The following is a 23,152-nucleotide window of genomic DNA, read 5'->3' on the forward strand; positions in this document are numbered from 1 at the left end:
TGGTGGTAGCACCGGTGGTAGTACAGGTGATAAACAGGAAATGGTAATACAGGTGATGAACAGCTGGTGGTAGCACTGGTGATAGTACAGGTGATAAACAGAAGATGGTAGTACAGGTAATGAACAGCTGGTGGTAACACCGGTGGTAGTACAGGCAATGAACAGCAGGTGGTTGTACATGTGATGAACAGCTGGTGGTAGCACTGGTGGTAGTACAGGTGATAAACAGGGGATGGTAGTACAGGTAATGAACAGCTGGTGGTAGCACCGGTGGTAGTACAGGCAATGAACAGCAGGTGGTTGTACAGGTGATGAACAGCTGGTGGTAGCACTGGTGGTAGTACAGGCAATGAACAGCAGGTGGTTGTACAGGTAATGAACAGCTGGTGGTAGCACCGGTGGTAGTACAGGCAATGAACAGCAGGTGGTTGTACAGGTGATGAACAGCTGGTGGTAGCACCGGTGGTAGTACAGGCAATGAACAGCAGGTTGTTGTACAGGTGATGAACAGGTAGTGGCAGTACAGGTGATGAACAGGTGGTTGTAGCGCTGGTGGTAGTACAAGTGATGAACAAGTGGTGGTAGCACCGGTGGTAGTACAGGTGATAAACAAGTGGTGGTAGTACAGGTGATGAACAAGTGGTGGTAGTACAAGTGATGAACAAGTGGTGGTAGCACCGGTGGTAGTACAGGTGATAAACAGGAAATGGTAATACAGGTGATGAACAGCTGGTGGTAGCACTGGTGGTAGTACAGGTGATGAACAGGTGGTGGTAGCACCGGTGGTAGTACAGGCAGGTTGTTGTACAGGTGATGAACAGGTGGTGGCAGTACAGGTGATGAACAGCTGCTGGTCGTACAGGTGGTAGCACAGGTAACGAACAGCAGGTGATTGTACAGATGATAAACAGCAGGGGGCGCTGTCAGGTGTAAAACCTGATCCCGGTGACGTTTGCACACAGGTGAGTGATGTACTTACAGTAAAACAAACACAGGAAGTGAGGGAAACAAGGCGGTATGACAGCGTTACTCCTCATCACCAGCGCGTGTTGAGACTGACACACCGATACCGAATGCGTGGAATACATTGGAACATGGATTTATCGGATTTAATGGATTTACACGGTGTTTCTGATTTATTTGTTTGTTGATGATGAATCAGAGTTAGTTATTTATTCAGTATGGGAGTATATTAATGAATGTGAGTTAGATTATTAGTGGTATAAAGTTGGCATCATGTGGGGGACGGTCGGAATTGACCTGAGTTTATTCACTGTACTGATACTGATGAGCTTTGCAGCAGCTGGTAAGTAATAAACCCTTACTAACAGTTTATTTTTACTAATGTTTTATATTGAAATATAATGATCTAAGATAATGAAATGACTACACACTACCTATTAAACACGTTTAACAATACAATACATATAAACATATTTTATACACACAAAAATGCAACTATGAACAAAACTCTGAACACTTAAAGCTCATTTATCAACACCATGATTCCAAACTGCTTAACTCTAATCACAATTTTATTTGTTCCCACTCAAATGTCAGTTTAAATTACAGTTTAGCAAATCTCTGACCATGAATTGCATTGTGTAGCACACTGGAGTCACCTAGAAACACTGGCCTCTCAAATGCACCTGTGAAATCAATTGGATGAATAATTTCAATAATTTCAATCATCAAGTATAAAAGGCCTGAAGTGACTTGTACAGATGTTAGGCAGGAAAATTGAGCAGCAAGAACACAGGGGGAACAAATGCAATTTTTGTTTTAGTTCAGCTGAGCAGGTTGTATTGCAGTAACAAATAAATACATTTCTTTTGTTACCGTTTTGTATATCTGCACTGATTTCTTTCATCTGTTTCCCCATGACCCTACCAGGATTTGGTTTTTTTACATTTACATTTTCTGCATTTAGCAGACGCTTTTATCCAAAGTGACTTACGGTTGTGGCAGTATACAGTCTAAGCAATTGAGGGTTAAGGGCCTTGCTCAAGTGCCCAACAGTGGCAACCTGGCAGTGGTGAGGCTTGAACCAGCATCCTTACTGGACCAGTACCTTAACCACTAGGCTACAGCTGCCCCTATGTTAAACATACAGTGAATAAATGCATGTTTCTTACTGTACTTACATACACCGACCAAGCATAACATTATGATCACTGACATGTAAAGTGAATAACACTGATTATCTCTTCATCACGGCACCTGTTACTAGGTGGGACATATTAGGCAGCGAGTGAACATTTTATCCTTAAAGTTGATGTGTTAGAAGCAGGAAAAATGGACAAGCCTAAGGGCCAAATTGTGATGGCTAGACGACTGGGTCAGAGCATCTCCAAAACTGCAGTTCTTGTGGGGTGTTCCTGGTCTGCAGTGGTCAGTATCTATCAAAAGTGGTCCATGGAAGGAACAGTGGTAAACCGGCGACAGGGTCATGGCTCCAGGGTCCAGGGTCCAGGGTCATGGCGACAGGGTCATTGAACCAAGGCTCAATGATGCATGTAGGGAGCGATCCAACAGACGAGCTACTGTAGCTCAAATCGCTGAAGAAGTTAATGCTGGTTCTGATAGAAATGTGTCAGAATACACAGTGCATCACAGTTGCAGGGCTGTTTTGGCAGCAAAAGGGGGACCAACACAGTATGAGGAAGGTGGTCATAATGTTATGCCTCATCCGTGTAGGTAAAATGTACAGAGTTAAACTACATACTATATATAAAGCAGGTAACATTTGTGTTGTATATGCGTGTAGTATTCACCAAAATGAGAAAAATGATTAACTTATTTCCACACACTTATATGTATTTGAATATGTAACATGGCCTCATGAAGCCAAAACATGCATGAACATTTCTGATGGTAGTGTTTTGAATGAATCGCATCAGTGTTTATATGATGCTTTGTAAGAGATAAGCATATGATAGTTGTGTATATTGTGTTGGTGAAAGCAATCAGTTTTGGGAACAGAGAACTTGGTTTTTAGTGCTAGTTTTCTCTAATAATCTAACTGACACTTATAACCAATTTGTTCTTTCTTCTGACCCATGTGTAATCATCATAAATCACATTTGTATCAATTAGGGTGGCACGTGGCTCACTGGGTAGCACTGTCACCCCACAGCAAGAAGGTCCTGGGTCCGATCCCCAGGTGGGGCGGTCTGGGTCCTTTCTGTGTGAAGTTTGCATGTTCTCCCTGTGTCTGCATGGGTTTCCACTGGAAGCTCTGGTTTCCTCCCACAGTCCAAAAACATGTAAGTGAGGTGAATTGGAGATACAAAATTGTCCATGACTGTGCATGAAATTGAACTTGTGAACTGATAAATCTTGTGTAATGAATAACTACCTGTTCTGTCATAAATGTGTTTAAGTCTTAAATTTAAGTCTGGGCCACTCTGTAACTTTCATCGGCTTGTCCAGAATCCACACCAGTGTTGTTTTGGATGTAGAAAGTCAAGCTGTCGTCCCAGTCTGAGTTTATTTATACACATGTGGAGGTTTAGTTTGCTGTTTATGTGTTAGTATTTGGCCACTTTTTTGTCCCTCACTTCTTACCAGTCTTCTGGTGCATATCATGATTCTGCCACCACCATGTTTCACTGTTAAGATGGTATTAGCCAGGTAATATGGAGTGCCTGTTTCCACTAAACACACTGTTTGCTGATTTGCCAGAGAATTTTCATCTCATTAGACCAGCAAACTCCCTAGTGGGCTGTCATATGTCTTTTGCTTGTGCTGTGGAGAGAATGATCTGTCCAACAGAATCTCCCATATTTTGACTTAATGTTTACAACTCTTTAGAGGGACTGTTGGGTTCTTTCTTACCTCTATGACCAAGGAACTTTTTTGCCTGGATGGCCAATGGGCGAGGGTTCATGAATGTGCTAAGCTTCTTTTATTTCCAAATTATTGAGGCCATTGTTGTCCTGGAAACATTTAATCTATGACATAATATTTTATATCCATGCCCTGATGGCTCTAAGCTATGTCTTATCAAAATTTTACTGAGCTGATCCACAGACAGTTCCTTGAGTTTCATGCCTTGTTTTTTTGTTTTGACACTACAGTGTAAATTATGGTCCTTATGGACCCAGGGATGTGCCCTTCCAAACTATGTCCAATTAATTAATATTTAATTTATTCCCGATTTCAGTTTCTGTTTCATGAACATTAATACACTCAGCTCGCATCTCATCATGTCTGCGAGCTATTTTATAATGGATGTCAGCTCATCATCTAAAACTTAATCCCAGCAAGACAGAGCTGATACTTATTCCTGGAGATCAATCTCCAACCCAGGACCTAGTCATCTCTCTTGATGACTCCCAGATCAGATTATCTGATAACGTAAGAAGCCTTGGCATTGTCCTGGATAACCAGCTGAACTTTTCTCATGTAGCCAACATGACGAGAGCGTGCCCAACCTACCTTCGAGGTCTAATCAAAGCCCGCTCTGTACCACGCAACCTCCGAGCCACTAGTCTCGCTCGACTTGATCCTCCACCCAGAACTCAAGGAAGATGAGCATCAAGCCTCTTCTCTGTACTTGCACCCAAGTGGTGGAACGAGCTTACCTTGTCTTTCCGAACATCTGAGTCTTTTGCTGTCCTCAAAAGACGATTAAAAACCCATCTCTTTACTAAGCACTTAAGCTGACATGTATTTACATACTAACACTGTTGTTTATTTCTTGCAAAACAAAAAAACTTCTAACAGGGTTTCAGCAGATTTATATTCTTGGATTGTTGACTACTTAAACTAGAGTAAGGTCATTTTTACTATGGAAGCACTTCTGTAAGTCGCTCTGGATAAGAGTGTCTGCTAAATGCAGAAAATGTAAATGTAAATACGAATATTACATTATAATAAAACAATAATATATAAATCACACATTGGAAATTTAGAAAAAGCACTTCTGCTTAAAAAGTTTTGTAATTACAGTTTACTTTAAAACTGAGGTCACAACTTCTTGACAGACAAAGCTTTGTTTTATTTGTAAATATTTTTGTTTATTATTGTTTTAACAGTTTTTAATCGTGCAGCATGTTTCTGTGATTTGTAATCAGTGTCTTTCATTTAAATAATTAAATAATTCCACACAGCCATTAAAAACCATCCCAATGGCTGCACTATAATAAGAAAATAATAGTGCCAGGTGTAGGTTGTGTCCACAATAAAATTAATCCAAAATGATTATGATGAGAGGATGATAGAAATAGTCTGGAATGACAATGAGGAAGATGTGATCCCATTTGATTCCATCATCACTAGATAAAAGGGAATGGTTCTATACATCAGTCTAGGCTACACAAAATGAAAAAGTTGTTATGTAGGGTACATGTGTACAAAAAGACAAGCAAACAGATAGAGAATAGAAAATTGTTTTCAAAGAACAGAAGTAAACCACACTGCTTTCATCTGAATAATACCCAGCAAAAGTATGTAGCTCTATAAATTCATATAGAAGTAATCAGAATATATTAGGCAGGATTATGCATACTTGTCAGCTTTTTCAGGTCTGCCTTTTAATAAGGGAGCTTCTAATTCATGGCAGACCTGTTTTTATTTATTAATTTAATTATTTACATCGATCAGGCATAACATTTTGACCACCTTCCTAATATTGTGTTGGTCCCCCTTTTGCTGCCAAAACAGCCCTGCAACTGTGATGCACTGTGTATTCTGACACCTTTCTATCAGAACCAGCAATTTAAGCTACGATAGCTCATCTGTTGGATCGGCCCTACTCGGGCCAGCCTTCGCTCCCCATGTGCATCAATGAGCCTTGGCCGCTCATGACCCTGTTTTGATAGATACTGACCACTGCAGACTGGGGACACCCCACAAAAGCTACAGTTTTGGAGATGCCATCACAATTTGGCCCTTGTCAAACTCGCTCAAATCCTCACGCTTGCCCATTTTACCTGCTTCTAACACATCAACTTTGAGGATAAAATGTTCACTTGCTGCCTAATATATCCCACCCACTAACAGGTGCCGTGATGAAGAGATAATCAGTTTTATTCACTTCACCTGTGGTCATAATGTTATGTCTAGTCGGTGTATGTCTGGGTTGGGTGGAGGGGCTGGGCATTCCAACTCACATGATTACAGTGTCACTACGTTTGACTGTGAGAATTTGTTTTTTCTTTAAATGATGTGTTTGGTTTTCACCACAGTTTAAAATGATTTACTCACACAACACTATCCAAAGGGTTTGGGGATCATCTAGGTAAGAGTATGCAAATGTCAGACAAGTGGTTTTCTCTCAGTCATAAACACTGTCTGCATCTATTTAGATGTTTTTTCTGGGATCACCTTCTGTAAACATCTAGGGGAATTATTCAACGGGCAACTAAAATTTTAAAACTCTACTGTAAAGACAAACTCATAATTATTGATTCACGGTATAGCTACACTAATTGCTGTTATATAAAATTATTTATGGGCTTCCAACTTTGTGACAGTTATGTGGGGAAGGCCATTTTCTATTTCAAATCCATAAAGACATGTTTAGTGTTAAGAGTTTGTTGGGAAGAATTGACATTAGCCTGCACATAATCCTGCACATAATTCTCAAAGCCTTTACGATGAATTGAAGCATCATCCAACATCATTGTCTGACCTCCTACATGACTTTTGATTAAATGGGCACAAATTGCTACAGGCATATCCAAAATCTTGTGAAAAGCCTGCCTACAGATGTAGAGGCTGTTAAAGCTGCGTTGAGAGGAGGATGGGTTCCTCTCAAGGTTTCTTCTTGTAATTTAAGCCACTGTCGCAATTTGCATGCTTAACAGGGGTTTTTGGTCTGTTGGTCCTGGATTCTGTAAGGTTGGTTTGAGACTATGGGTGTGTTCGAAAACCTAGGGAGCTGCCTTGCTGTCTTACTGTCTACATAGGCAGCTGCCTAAGTAGAGAGGATTCTAATAAGTCAATGACTTATAAGTCAGGTTATTCAAACGCGCTACTCAAACAGCGATTCCATTGGGTTTCGCTTACTAAGCTAACAGTTAGCATCTTGCCATTCAAACCAATGGGATGGGGTGGCACAGCGCACTAGCATGTAAATATAACATCTCCCTCCGTGTCCCGAGTGTTAAATTCACTGACAAGCCAAAACTTGCAAATAAAAACACTTGTACAATTTTATACAAATTAAAAATCAATAATAATTTATTTACATTTGAAAATAACTCAGTTTCTCCGCACCATCAGCCATGTTTTTTTTTTTTTTTCTGTGCCGCACTGAATGCTGGGATTGCCTTGATCACTAAGGACGCTTCCGAAGCCCACTCGTTCTTGAGTCAAAATAACATTGACATTTTAAGATGTCTAACTAGTGAGGGTTTTAAGGCATCTAGGATTTCTAACAGCCTCCTTCTCGGGAGCGCACGTAGAATGATGTAAAATGCTGCCTATGTAGAGAGCGCACTAGCTTTTCGAACACACCCAATGCCTATTGTATAAAGCGCTATACAAATACATTTGACTTGACTTGACAATTCCATATTAATGCCCATGCTCCGTATTAATCCTTTTCCAATAGGATGTTCAACAAGCTCATGGGCCGGTGTCCTCATAAATTTTGTTAAAATGTGGAGTCTGCTTATACAGTGTAATACTGAACTACTGATTTGTTCACACAATGCTGGAATATTTAACACATGTAAGACATAGCCGCTAATACCCTGGATGTAACCCAGCGCCAAAACTAGCTAATAGCGCTAATGTTGTTGGAAATAAAGCCAGCATTTCCTCGAATAGGTTTAGTCATCATTTAGTATTATTACAGTATGTGGTTTGGGACACAGCCAATGACTTAGAATGAAACTGAAGTCATTCTGTGTTATCTGGAATTGTAAACCTAACTTGTGCCAAAAGTACTGTCATCGTGGGTGTGGCGACTTAAATGCTTTGCAGTTCCAATAAGTAGTTTAATTTCTTACACAATTTATATGAAGTAAAGTAAGTGGAGAATGTGATCTCAGATACAGAGAAGCAAGAAAACAATAAACCTGGGTTGCCATAACCCCCTCTTTCCCCCAAAAAGCACTTTTGGATGGTTTGTTTGGACCAGTTTTATCATGTTGCTTATTGCTGTTTGTATCTCTTCCTGCCATTTTTTAAAGTGACTGCTGGCTTTTCTCTTACCTTCTTATAATTAGTCTGAGATCATGTTGTGAAATCTTGTGTCATCTTTTTGTTTTACGTTTTTTGTCCCTGAGAACTTTAGGAAGCTTTTTAAAGCTTTTCGGAGTCCTCCCAGCCAGTGATTTTATAATATGCAGCACAAAAACATAATGTTTAGTGTCTATTTTAAGTACAAAGCCATATGTCATTATTAGAGTATTTAAGTGGTTGAATACTTTTCTCTCTCACTATATGGCGGTATTTAGGTCACGTTAATTATCTCAGTGCAGATTCTATTTTAAATTACATTACGACAAACAAATCAGGATTGTGACGTTTTTAATTCAGGTTTTATTCTTAAGTGTGATAACACCAGCTAAGCTCTACAACTGAGCCAATCACTAATATTTAACTTATTATCTGTTTACGAGAGGATCCCCTGAAACTGTCAGCTGTGTGTTAATGTAAGCTACATAAAATCACAGGTATTTAATAATAACTGGAGATATATGTTTACTTCTACACGGAAAAAACAAACAGTGAAACAGTTAGCTAGCCAACTGCAAGTGATTTCTTCAAACAAGCTTGCAAAGTCCCAGACTTCGTTCCCAAGTGTTCTTATTTCATTTTGTCTCATTTTTTTTCAATTTGTTCAGACTTTTCTTTTGTTTTTAAAACTTTATTTTTGAGAACAGAATAATCTTACAATAGTGTTCCAAGCAGAAAGTATTTATCTTGTAGTTTTAGTGGGCGGCACGGTGGCTCGGTGGGTAGCACTGTCGCCTCACAGCAAGAAGGTCCTGGGTTCGATCCCCAGGTGGGGCGGTCCGGGTCCTTTCTGTGCAGAGTTTGCATGTTCTCCCCATGTCTGCGAGGGTTTCCTCCCACAGTCTAGAAACATGCAGTCAGGTTAATTGGAGACACTGAATTGCCCTATAGGTGAGTGTGTGTGTGTGTGTGTGTGTCTGCCCTGCGATGGACTGACGCCCTGTCCAGGGTGTTACTGTGTGTATTGCGCCCATTGAAAAGCTGGGATAGGCTCCAGCACCCCCTGTGATTCTAATTGGATAAGAAAGTGAGTGAGTGAGTGTATTTTTAGTTTGGTTTATTATTGTTACAGTATTATTTGACATGGACAGGATGTGAATCTTTAATTTCCTTCAGTATAAATTCACTGTCTGTCTGTCCGTCCAGTATCGCACAGCCGACTGTGAAATCTGGTCATAATTTTTATTAGCATTGCATCATACAGTGTGATATAGAGTAACCTTAAAGGAGCGCTGAAATCACAGAAAACCGCTGCCCTTGAATTCACAGTAGCAAGAAAATTCCTGCTTTGTATAAAACTGGTATGTTGTTGTATGGAAATAAGTTTTTATTTCACAAATTCACTCAGATTTTGTGCTTGATCAGTTGTATCCTTGATGTGTGTGTACATGTTGGTTTTCAGTGAGTAACCTGCTTTTCTCCCACCAGTGAAAAACATGTCAGTCTTAATTGCATTTCATTCTAAGTTAGTATAGCAGTGTGTATAAACAGTAATGCAAAGCACTGGCTTCCTCTATCAGGGTGTAGTCCCACCTTGTGGTCAAGGATATCACCATCCCCCAATTTTCCTCGCAATCCAGTCGTTTCCAATTTCCTGTACTGCTACTGAATTCCAGTCCAGTCCGACTGCTTATAAGGAGATCCGTATCGCACACAGAGAGTCAAGCACTGATCTTTATCATCACCCAGTCTCTGTGAAGGCAGCATCGATCAGCCAGCAGAGGTTGTAATTGCAGCAGTAATTATTAATCCCCTCCAGCATTCCTGCCCTCGGATGAGCTGATCATTGTCTGTGTAGTCGCCCAGCCTGCCGGTAGCAGAGCTGAGATTAGAATTCGCAAGTTCAAGTTTTACCGCTGTGACACCTAATTGCCATAATGTAGCCTAATTTTCCAAATACTTTTTTCTTCTGTCCGTTTCCATCTCTCAGGTCCAGCGGTTTACAACGTGTCTGTAGCATGTGACAGTTATGGAGTCGTGGTGGACTGGAAATCATCTGGTCTCGGCCCACAAGCAGAGTTCTTGCTAGAGCTCAGAGAAAACAATGGGTGAGTTCAGTGCTACTATAGTGTGATAGCCAGTATTGTCCAAACTAAAGGCATTCTCACTGTTCTTAATAAAAACACTACAGGTAAATACAGAATAACTTATCTATTTATAACTTAATCTATTTATTGGATTCCATTAATAGTGTCTTATGTTAATAACTACTGCTGATTTTATAATACCTCCATCATGTTGTCAGCAAACCAAATATCTATTTATATTTATATATGTATATACTGTATATCAGGCATAACATTATGACCACCTCCTTGTTTCTTCACTCACTGTCCATTTTATCAGCTCCACTTACCATATAGAAGCACTTTATAGTTCTACAATTACTGACTGTAGTCCATCTGTTTTTCTGCATGCTTTTTTTTTTTACCTGCTTTCACCCTGTTCTTCAATGGTCAGGACCCCCCGCAGGTATTATTTAGATGGTGGATGATTCTCAGCACTGCAGTGAAAATGACTTGGTGGTGGTGTGTTAGTGTGTGTTGTGCTGGTATGAGTGGATCAGACACAGCAGCGCTGCTGGATTTTTAAAATACCGTGTCCACTCACTGTCCACTCTATTAGACACTCCTACCTAGTTGGTCCACCTTGTAGATGTAAGGTCAGAGACGATCGCTCATCTATTGCTGCTGTTTTGAGTTGGTCATCTTCTAGACCTTCATCAGTGGTCACAGGACGCTGCCTACAAAGTGCTGTTGGCTGGATATGTTTTTGGTTGGTGGACTATTCTCAGTCCAGCAGTGACAGTGAGGTGTTTAAAAATTACATCAGGGCTGCTGTGTCTTATCCACTCATACCAGCACAACACACACTAACACACCACCACCATGTCAGTGTCACTGCAGTGCTGAGAATGATTCACTACCTAAATAATACCTGCTCTGTAGTGGTCCTGGGAGAGTGCTGACCATTGAAGAACAGCATGAAACAATGCAGAGAAGCAGTAAACTATTCTCAGCTCAGAAGTGACATAGTAGCTTGTGGTATGATTGTATTGTGATATCTTGCAATCTTGTGATATCAGTGTTGGTGGGATTCTAAATATTTCACTGTCATCTGGGTAAGAATAACCCTTTGAACCAAAAGTATTTAGCCAGCAGCATCCTGTGGTCAGAAACACTGATAAATGACTAAAGTAGGATTAGCACAGTTTGCATTAAAATATGAGATCTATATAGAAGTTTAGTTAGTATAATTTAATGTAATTAAAATACGAAGGTTCTTCAAAAAGTTTGCCATCAGCAATTTAGTCATTTCAGTTCTAGACTGAATTTAGCATTAAACAAACTCTGTTTTCTTTGTATGTTGATCTTACAGAGGGGTAATAACCATTAATACTACAAGTCATAGCTACAACATTACCGATCACCTTGGAAATGCTGCATTCAACCACTACTTCGTGAAAGTAAAAGCCACTGATGATCAAAATGATACAGTGTTTTCAGAATCACAGATATTCACCTATAATCCTCATTCAACATCTTTTCTTCCTGGACCGATCGTCTGTAAGTTTGACCTGTTATTTCTTTCTTATATAAATCTATACGCTGCTATACGCTGACCAGGAGGTGCTGACTGGACCTTTTTTTTAGGTGAACTCGAGTTCCCAACAGTCAAACTATTACCTCGAGATGGCCAGTTGACTGTTAGTTTTATCAACCCTTTTCATCTGTATGGACACACACCTGCTCTACGAGCACTCGACAACCAGTATGTGGAGTATGAAGTCAACAAGCAGGCAAGTATAAATCTACTTGCCTCCAAAATAGTTCTAACCTACCTCACAGCCAATAAAATAAATTGACCCAAAATATAAAGACAAGATACAATAGGGCGGCACGGTGGCTAAGTGGGTAGCACTGTCGCCTCACAGCAAGAAGGTCCTGGGTTTGATCCCCAGGTGGGGCGGTCCGGGTCCTTTCTGTATGGAGTATGCATGTTCTCCCAGTGCCTGCGTGGGTTTTTTCCGGGTGCTCCGGTTTCCTCTCACAGTCCAAAGACATGCAAGTGAGATGAATTGGAGATACTAAATTGTCCATGACTGTGTTTGATATAACCTTGTGAACTGATGAACCTTGTGTAACAAGTAACTACCGTTCCATCGTTATCATGAATGTAACCAAAGTGTAAATGTATCTCCAATTCATCTCACTTGCATGTCTTTGTACTGTGGGAGGAAAACGGAGCTCCCGGAGGAAACCCAAGCAGACACGGGGAGAACATGCAAACTCCACACAAAAAGGATCCAGACCGGTCCACCTGGGAATTGAACCCAGGACCTTCCTGCTGTGAGGCAACAGTGCTACCTACCGAGCCACCGTGCCGCCCACTGTTTCCAAAACCTCTGGGACCAGGCAGTGTAGATAAGATGCCATGCTGGACACACCAGAATAACACATGTATCTGATAAAAGCGTACAATAAAACACTTAATGCTAGAATGTATCATTTATGGCCATGAGAAACAACAGACATTAGCAGCAAAGACTGAAAAGAAACTGTTTAGGAACAACAGGAACAACACAAAGCAGAGCTATTCTTGAAATTCCTTTTAATAACAAAACTAAAGCAACACACATAATGGACATACATAGACAACTAACATAACTTCAATAAATACAATGGAATAGCGACTCCACACCTTTTTGTTGACATATAAAACATGGCCCAGTGGCAGACATAGCATTAAAAACAAAACACTAAACTAAACAACATTATAGTATTTTGTAAATATAAACACATAAGAATTTTATTCCTGCAACACAATCCACAGTTTGCTAGTGAAATTTTTTCATTTTTGTTGCATTTTTGATGCTGTGGCGAACTGTGTGACCTGACAGTTGATTTCTGAAGTACTGTCATGCTCATATGGCTATATTTATAGCAGTTTTCTCATGCAGTACTGTCTGAGGGCTCAAATGGTGCACACATTCAGCAGTGGTTTCTGCCTTGCCCTACAGGTTTCCCTGAATCTTTGCACAATATTATGTAAGGTGGTTGGGGAAAGACTTAAATTATTGCAGAGACTGAGCCTTTGAGTGAATCTTCAGTTTATACTCAATCATGATTCCCTCACCTGTTACCAGTTCACCTGCTTATTGTAAAATGTTTTGAAATGCAAAATAAATGTGGGTCGACAAGGATGCTAATGTTGGTTTTACTTTTGTTTGATCTTTTTTATTTTATTATTATTAGTAGTAGTAGTCGTCGTAGTAGTCGTCGTAGTAGTCGTCGAAGTAGTCATAGTAGTAGTCATCGTAGTAGTAGTGGTTGTTGTTGTAGTAGTAGTAGTCGTAGTAGTAGTCGTAGTGGTAGTAGTCATAGTAATAGTCGTAGTAGTAGTCGTAGGAGTCATAGTAATTGTAGTAGTAGTCGTTGTAGTTGTAGTTGTAGTAGTAGTCGTAGTTGTAGTAGTAGTCGTAGTAATTGTAGTAGTAATCGTAGTAGTAGTTTAGTTGTAGTAGTAGTCGTCATAGTAGTAGTTTAGTTGTAGTAGTAGTAGTCGTAGTAGTAGTAACTCATTCTGTCCCAACCCATAAACAATAATTACGTCTATTTTACCAGCTAAACTGAACTGCAAAATAAAATGCTACAAAATCAAGTGCTACAAAAAGAAACAAAAAGCACATTAAAGAAAAAAAGGTTTGTTTCCTGTATGTCTGTATTCTTTAATTTACAGTGCAGTTTAAGACAATAAAGAACGAGCACTGGTGTCAAACTGAGCTTGGCTTTATTATTAGTATCAGTGCTTTGTCCACGTCAGGCTGTAAAAATGTTGGGCAGAGTTTTAAAATGTACCTGTCAATAAACCTGTTTTTCTAAGTCTAACAAAAGTTCACACTACAAGTTAAACAGGTTATATTGTCCAGTTCATTTTTGTTCTGTGTATGGCCTGATGATTGAAGGATTAGATCATTGCCATTATGTGATAAGGAAATGGGTAAGCTTTGGTTCTTTTAACCAGTCAGATTGAAGATCAGAGTGGACAAAACTAAATGTATAAAAGTACATTCACAAAAAAATGAAAGAAAAATGTGAGTTTTGAGAAGTGTTTTGGTTTCAGACCATGAATCAACTAACATGCTGTTGTTGGACCTAAAGATAGCTGTCAACACAAGAAATTCCTGCTCACTGTTGTGCCACTCTTAACATGTAGCTAAAACATTCTATTTCAGCTTTTATTCAGAATTCAACTGTGGTACAACAGACATGCACTGAATCAGATTCTCAATCATAATATTAATAAAGAACTCTGAAGTGCAATATTTAACCAGTAATTAATATTTACAGGTCACATTAATATATTCTTTTCTGTTTCAGAAACAGTTTTGCACCTCAGATATGTGTGAAAGCAATGTATCATTTTCAGAAGAGCAGGAGGAGTACTGCGTTACGCTCTCTGGGCACATCAGTCAAACCCCCATCAAGGAAACAAATCCCATTTGTTATCGTGGCACACTCAACCCTGAGAAGAATGCAACTGTATCAGGTATGACTTGCTTTGCATGTTTGTCTGCATCCAGGTCCATTATTTTCCTTTAACCTACATACCAACATAACTTAAAAACGTTTTATTCCACTAGCACACCAGTGCCGAGATTCTGAACACCCCAGTTCGAATCTCGGCTCTGCCACCGGTCAGCTGGGTGCCCTCTAGCGGGCACAGTTGGCAGTGACTGCAGCAGACAATAATTGGCCACCGTGTCTGCTGGGTGGGATAACCGGACTATGTGGGTGGAGTCTTCAAATGCTGTGAAAGGACCCTGGTTAGCAGATACAGGCACCTGTGTGCATGGGTGAGAAGGAGGGGTCCGCTAGGACTGTGCACTCGTCGGAGGAGGCGTGGGCATCTACTTACCCTCCTCGAATGCAATCTGGGATCCCCTGAAGCGGCAGGCAGATTGGCTATGCTAAATTGGGAGGAAAAGGGGAGAAAATACATAAAATAAATAGAAAAGAAATCTGTGATTTTTAAAGAACAAGGTTTGTGAAATGAAGCACATTTTTAAGCAACATAGTTATGAGGCTCAGAAATTGCCATCAATAGAAATTGTGCTTATGATGATTACTAAGCAATAATAAATCTTACAGTCTTACGCTGATTAATGATCTAAAAATTAAGCCGGTTGACCACAAACCGAGGGAAGGATTTTGGGCAACTGTGGAACTCCAGGCAAGATCCATAAGACCAAGGTAATCAGAAGACCAGTAATTGCTTGTATGCTGAGCACTAAGACAAAACAGAAATTCGGTATAGAATAGAATGCCTTTATTTGTCTTATATACATATACACGTGTACAGCACAATGAAATTCTGTTTTTGCATATCCCAGCTTGTTTGGAAGCTGGGGTCAGAGTGCAGGATCAGCCATTGTACGGCTCTCAACCTTTCAATTGATAGCCCAAAGCTACCCCACTGTCCCATGACAGCAAATAACCAGCAGGAAGGTTTAGCTGGCACAGAACTGGTGGTGGTCTGTTGTTCTCTGCCGCTCTGCTTGTCCAAACATGATGTGCATGCAGGAGTTATCAGAGGAAAATCTTACCTGCTACAGTCAAGTTTTTAAGTATGCAAAACTTTATCTAAAATGCACTATTTATAGGTACACACCTGGAGAACAAAGCCTGTCTTAACGTAAACATACATCTGCAGATCATCCTAAGTTCTGGCCAAATGTAACACAGTTATAAAATAAAAACACTGGTACAGCCACTGGTCTTTATGTATTTTATGTATTCATTTTTTGCCTTTTTCTTCCAATTTAGTGTAGCCAATTAGTCTTCCACTGCTGGGGACGAGATTGTGTCCGAAGGGGGTAAATCTGCTCTCTCCGACACGTGCACAGTCCACTTATTCGCCCATACTTTGGTGGATTTGTGCATGAGGTCAGTCTGGATACTAACCAGGGTTCTTACACAGCGTCTGGTCTTTTCACACCCAGCAGACTAGTGGCCAATTTTGTCAGCTACAAGCACTGCCAATTGTGCATGCTAGGGGCACCCAGCCGAAGCTATTTTTATTATACTATTTTTATTTTACTTAATGAAAGTATAACAGTACAATACCTCCGGTTGTCATACTGATTTCTCATTGAAAATAGAACAATAAGATTAGTGCATTTCAAACAAAATACTGCTTTATTTACAGAAAGATTACTAAAGCTAATCTGTTATTATGTTATTAACAGATTCACCACTCATCCCTGTGTTGATTGCCGTGACCTGTACTCTCTTATTTGTGGTTCTTGGGATGGTGTATCTGGCGAAAAAAGCTGAAAGAAAAATCATGAAGAAAAACCTCACCAAGTTTCCATCATTTCTGGTAAGTTGTGATGTAGAATGGACTTTTTGTCCAAATGTTCTGTTCAGTTTGGTGAATGCCGAATTCCACGATATATCAGCCACCCTCTTTTTTATGCAGCTCAGGGCTGCATAAAGTCACAGATGACTGAGATGTTAAGGTTGCTTTGATTGAAAGAGACAGAGATGGAATGCCTTTTACTAAAAAAGCAGTGAAAACCACCACACATTGAGTACAATTCCACAACTGTGACTGATTCAATGTAAGTTAATCAGGGTTTAGAGCCTTGCTCAGGGACCCAACAGTGGTAACCCAGCTGTAGTGTAGCTTGAACCAGCAGCCTTCAGATTACTAGACCAGTACACTAAGCTTTAAGCTAAACATGCAGATGCAGGTTCAGAAAGAGCTACTGGAATATTTGCCAACCAAGCTAATTCAGAAAATAACTACACTACATTTAAAATAAGGTAAAGCAACATTATCAGTAAAAATAGTGTCGCAAAATTAAGCACAGTCTATAGCATAGCTGATAGGGTTAAATAAATTGGACATATTATTTGGGATGAAATCGTTAGTGAGCTAGATTACTAGATGGCTGGCTGGATGGATGATGGATGGATAATGAATGGATGGATGGATGATGGATGGATAATGAATGGATGGATGGATAATGGATGGATGATGGATGGATGATGGATGGATGATTGAATGATGGATGGATGGATGGATAAATAATGGATGGATGAATGATGGATGGATGGAAAATAGATGGATGGGTGATGGATAGATGAATGAATAATGGATAGATGGATAATGGATGGATAGATATACAGCTCTATGCATGTTAAAGTAAATATAACTGTATAATACTTTGTAGGTGAATAACTAGTTTATTCACTCAATTTATCCATCTGTTAATCCATCCATACAAAGGCAAAGTCAGTTATTGCAGCAGCTCAAAGTATGTTAAAGTAAAAAATATTTAAGTAAGTATTCCTGTACAATACTATGTATAAATAGTACTATCAATAAATACACAGTCGTTGCAGCACGAACAGCAGCTAGATGGGTTGGGAGAGACTCGGTAAGGTCCTGGTAGGTTGTCACAGGTATCTGCAGCCATGCTGACTGCAGTGCATCCCACAGCTGCTGGAAGGTGCAGGGGGGAGGATCCATAGAGCGAACACGACAATTGAGGTGGTCCCACAGATGCTCTGGGGAATTAAGGGTCAAGGTAGTACTTGGAAATCTTGGTCATCTTGGTCATGCTCTTCCTACCAATGTCGGACATTTTTAGCCGTGTGACATGTCGCATTGTCTTGCTGGAAGATCCCATCCACCCCAAGGAAGACAATTTTACCCATGGTACTTCTACCCATGACAGCAACAAAGAGTATATGTGCAGACAGCCTATAGCACATTTTTATATACCCACCAGGCCAGCTTACCAACACGACTTCACAACTACATAGTCGAAACACAAGTTTTGACTATATAGAATAAAGATATGTTATATGTATCTTGTGTAGTACATGAGTCTGTCCTGATAGTCTCAAAAGTGGCTCAGTGTTGTATGATGTCCCGGCACAGTAAAGAGGTGCTAAATGGTGAGATCACTGTTGATACAAACAATCTACTGCCATTCCTTGTTACAGCAGAGCTGGATGAGTCTGTTACTGAAAGTGACTAGGATGTCATGGAGGGGGTGTGATTAGTTGTTTAGTACAGAGACACGTTTGTTAAGGGGATTCCTTTCAACTACCCAACTCGAAACCATCCAGTGAGCAGCCCAAGACTGAGCCAGTTTTTATTGGTGATTGATTGATTGTTGCGGTTTCTTAATTATTTTAATTGTAGGTGTAGTGTCCCTTTTAAGAATAAACAAAGTACAGATTAAATCATGTTCCTTTCTGTGCATTTAGCCAACAGTGCTCACTTCCTCGTAAAGATCACTTGTTCGGCAACATTCCAGGTGTGTCTGCGTATCATTCAGCTGTGTGTACTAAATACATTTTTTTTTGTTTGACAGGTGAACAAGCCCACACACACTCCTGTTGTCACACCTTTAAAGATAGAAAGAGAACACGTGGTAAAGAATCTACAGGTGGAACCGGCTAAAATTTCCCCAAATTGCGACTTACCAGAAAGCACCACCCTGTTGGAAAGTCCATCCAACGAGGACAAGTTTTCCGATTTCTCAGGTGAAGAGAAGCCTGGAGAAGAATTAGAAAACGGAGAACTGAAAGAACAAGCTGACCAGGACAGTGCAGATCCATACGGTTACAAAATGGAGCTGTCAAGTGGGGGCTTGTCTGAGGGATATGACTGTCCACATGCTAAGGTAGAAATAAGTCCCGGGGACATGGTGGCCGGTTACGGGACCCGACCAGGTCTGTTCTGATGCCAAGTGACTGTTTCTGAGTGACTTCTATATAGATATTGAAGCCACGCAAAAATAACTAATGGTAAGAATTTAAATAGGATTAAAATTCAGTCAAGTGTTTCATTCTGAGAATGAATTGTCTATGTCAGATAATTAATGTTATGTTACTATGGATACAGGGATCTTTGTGTTGGGATCAGAACACTGTGCACTCAGGGACCAACTGGTAATCCAGATACTTTATCTTAGCAATACCTAAAGCAGTCACCAATAATTCACACTGAACACATCGGACATACAACTAACATGCACTATATGGCCAAAAGTATTTGGACATATTTGGACGCCTGATCTTGAGCTTGTTGGACATCCCATTTCAAAAACAAATGGCATTAAAACAGACTGACCTACATGGTCTTTAGCTTTAACAACAGCCACTCTTCTGAGAAGGCTTCTTACAAGACTGTCGGAATGTGTGCCCATTTGGTTAAAAGAGGAGTTGTATGGCTGGACACTTTTTTTGGTCTAGAAAGCCTCAGTTGATGTTCCAGTTTATTACAAAGCTCAGGGACCCAACAGTGGTAACCCAGCTGTGGTGCAGCTTGAACCAGTGACCTTCAGATTACTAGACCAGTACCTTAAGCTTTAAGCTAAATCTGCAGATGTGGGTTCAGAAAGAGCTACTGGACTATTTGCCTATATTTAAAATAAGGTAAAGCAACATTATCAGGCTAATAAAGTAAAAAATAGTGTCGCAAAATTAAGCACATTCTATAGCATAGCTGATGGGGTTAAATAAATTGAACATATTATTTTGAATGAAATTGTTAGTGAGCTAGATTATTAGATGGATGGGATGGAAGGATGGATGATGAATGGATGGATGGATAAATAATGGATGGATGGATGGATAATGGATTTTAATACGTGTCCAGTGTAAATTGACGTTTAATCTTAAGGATCTAATCAGTAAAACCAAGGGACAAGAATGTGAAAATAGTAATAATAATAATTATTATTATGTACAAATAGAGCACTCACAGGTGATGCAGAGGTAAAGTAAGCTAACCAACTACCACTGGGATACAGGGTTTGAATCTCAGACAGGCATCTGAACAAACCCAAGTGGCTAATGTCCAAGGGATGGGGTGTGGTCAGAACACTAGCCAATGAGAGGTGCACTTGTCTGTGCTCTCTCAGTGCCAGTCCCAAGCCTGGATAAAAATAAGAAAGTTGCATCTAGAAGCACATCAGATGTAAAAACTGTCATGTCTGGTATAAGGACCAGACATTTGGCAGCAACCGAAAGAAAAGAAAAAAAAAAATAGTGGTCAATACAGCTCCACACTGATGATGTCACTAAGGATTATTTTGTATTATTACAAAAGCCACATAACATCCATTAGTGACTTGAAAGTTTTTCTGAACACAAAAACTGGTGGGTGGCTCGGTGGGTAGCACTGTCACCTCACAGCAAGAAGGTCCTGGGTTTGATCTCCAGGTGGGGCAGTCCGGGTCCTTTCTGTGTGGTGTGCATGTTCTCCCTGTGTCTGTTTGGGTTTCCTCCGGGAGCTCCGGTTTTCTCCCACAGTCCAAAAACATGCAAGTGAGGTGAATTGGAGATACAAAATTGTCCATGACTGTGTTTGATGTTAAAACTTGTGAACTGATGAACCATGTGTAATGAGTAACTACCTGTCATGAATGTAACCACAGAGTTTAATATGGTTTTATATGGTTACCATGGCTTTATGCTTTGGGACAAATGTGTATGCACTTGAAAATATTATTACCAATAAATTAAAATGCCTCGTCACATCTTTATCCAAAGCCAAAAATGAAAGCTCAAACAAGCTGCTAACTGTGTTATCTCTGGATATTACAACGTGCCATATGAAGACTCTTAACGTTTACTAGCCAGGGAGCTCATTTTAAGGACTTTGAATTTAAGGAATTGAATTTGTATTCTTGAGCACTAATGGAAGAAGTACAGATTCCACAGACTGTTAAGCTAATTATTTTCTTCTTTAAAAGGCAACAATGATCAAATTGAATCAATTATTAATGTTGTATAGTTTATGCATATCATACTTCAGCAAATACTGGACAACGATTTAGAGTTCTGTTATTTAAGTTATGCTATTTCTTTAATTTGACAGTCACTGGTGTAAGAATACAGAAAAGTACCATTGAGACTCTGTACTGTGATAAAAAATGAAGAACTAAATACTGTAATTAAATACATTGCAATACTGCTATTAACTGTATATAACAGTAAAAGTGAAATGACATGTACCTGTATATATTTTTAAAAATATTTTGTTACCTGTGTTAATATGGCTATCTTCATACCAAACCCTATAGTCACAAAAACAAGTAATGCAATAAAAAAAACAGGGTACCAAACTGTACTGACTGTATATTGTAAATATAAATAAATATGTATAAATATTGTGTTAATGTCGCAAACCTTCATTTCTAAAGTGGCCCTGAGAGTTCTTTATTCCACCTCTTTAAATTAATGCCATTACTGTATTCCTACCTTTTTGTCCAGTGTTTCTAGTAGAGGTACTGGAACCACCATTCCAATAACTGATGCCTACCCAGAAATCAAAGATTACTGCAGAATAAAATGGCAAGAAGATTGGTCCAGCAATTCCCAAAACAAACTGCATGAAATAACTCCCCACATCAATGCTAAACACAACCGAGACTTCTTAAAAAGGCAAGAGCAGACAATTATAACCAGATGCCAAATTGGTCATACTGCCCTCACCCACCGACACCTCCAGGTTGGCGAGCAGGCACCAACCTGTCAATTCTGTGCCACAACCCTTACAATGAAACATATTTTGTTAGAATGTCTTAGATTATCAGCCATCAGATGAGTTTTATAGGGTTGAGCACATGAAAGACTTGTTCAAGAAGATTCAAGAATTAAAACACAAAATGAACAATGATGTACAGTTTTAATACCTGTCTATGCCATAAATATAGCCAATATGTTGCTGATTTGGCAATAAACCCAAACAAACCCAAAACTGGAACCACCACAAACCTGACCAGGATGGAACAGTTGATCAAATTTATTTGTATAGCACTTTTGCACCACCAAACTTGTATAATATACATGCACTTTAGATTTATTGATTGTATGAGGTTACTTCTACCTTTACCAAGGGTGCTAATAATTTTGGCACACTGTATATTTCATATTTACAGAACATTTAAGCAAAGTGTAAGTGACTTACCTTTAATAAAAATCTTATTATAACAAGAAAAAAATATTGTTAGGCCGAACCCTGAGATTATTAGATGCTTCTAGAACTGGGTTCTGTTAACACTGATGATATAGTGAGAGATCTGTAAGACCACAGACTTAATAAATGTAAAACTAGATTTGAAAGGATCTGTAAAACCATCAAGACTTTGCCACTGCCATAGCAGTCCTCTGTCCTAAACACTATTAAAATCCTGTGGGTGGAGATGAAAAGAAATTCTGCATGAGGACCTGAAGCATTATAGGATAAGGATAAGTTCTGTAATGTTAGAAGGAAGGTTGTGCAAACTATTAACAGCGTGGAACATGTGTCAAAAATTGCAACATGGCTTTTTTTTTTTTTTTATAAAAGATTGTTTGATAAAAGCATTTTCTCAAATTAACGTACAATAAGATTTCTTTGACACTTTTAGTGGAAGTTTAAGTTCATTAACCACAGTTTTTTGGGATAGGGGGTAATCATTACCAATGTTTATTAACATTACATTTGCTTAAAATGCTTATATGGACGCTAGTTTATACTGATCAGCCATAACATTAAAACCACTTCCTTGTTTCTACACTCACTGTCCAGTTTATCAGCTCCACTTACCATATAGAAGCACTTCGTAGTTCTACAATTACTGACTGTAGTCCATCTGTTACTCTGCATGCTTTGTTAGACCCCTTTCATGCTGTTCAATGGTCAGGACCCCCACAGAGTAGGTATTATTTAGGTGTCTACTTATTTAGGCGCTGTTGGATGTATTTTTGGTTGGTGGACTATTCTCAGTCCAGCAGTGACAGTGAGGTGTTTAAAAATTCCATCAGCATTGTTCTGTCTTATCCACTCATACCAGCACAACACACACTAACACACCACCACCATGTCAGTGTCACTGCAGTGCTGAGAATGACCCACCACCCAAATAATACCTACTCTGTGGTGGTCCTGT

At 39.6% G+C, this 23,152-nt stretch overlaps 1 protein-coding gene across 1 annotated transcript; it reads left to right on the forward strand.

Annotated features, from left to right (window-relative positions):
• The first annotated feature begins 1,236 nt into the window (after window positions 1–1,236).
• On the forward strand, window positions 1,237–18,955 carry ifngr1 (interferon gamma receptor 1). Its single transcript, XM_063010870.1, has 7 exons — window positions 1,237–1,306; window positions 10,124–10,241; window positions 11,572–11,759; window positions 11,847–11,992; window positions 14,574–14,742; window positions 16,442–16,575; window positions 18,584–18,955. The coding sequence occupies exons 1-7, from the start codon at window positions 1,237–1,239 to the stop codon at window positions 18,953–18,955; spliced, it is 1,197 nt and encodes a 398-aa protein (XP_062866940.1).
• The last annotated feature ends 4,197 nt before the right edge of the window (window positions 18,956–23,152 follow it).

This window comes from Trichomycterus rosablanca, chromosome 15, assembly GCF_030014385.1.
Source record: "Trichomycterus rosablanca isolate fTriRos1 chromosome 15, fTriRos1.hap1, whole genome shotgun sequence".
NCBI classification, from domain to species: domain Eukaryota; kingdom Metazoa; phylum Chordata; class Actinopteri; order Siluriformes; family Trichomycteridae; genus Trichomycterus; species Trichomycterus rosablanca.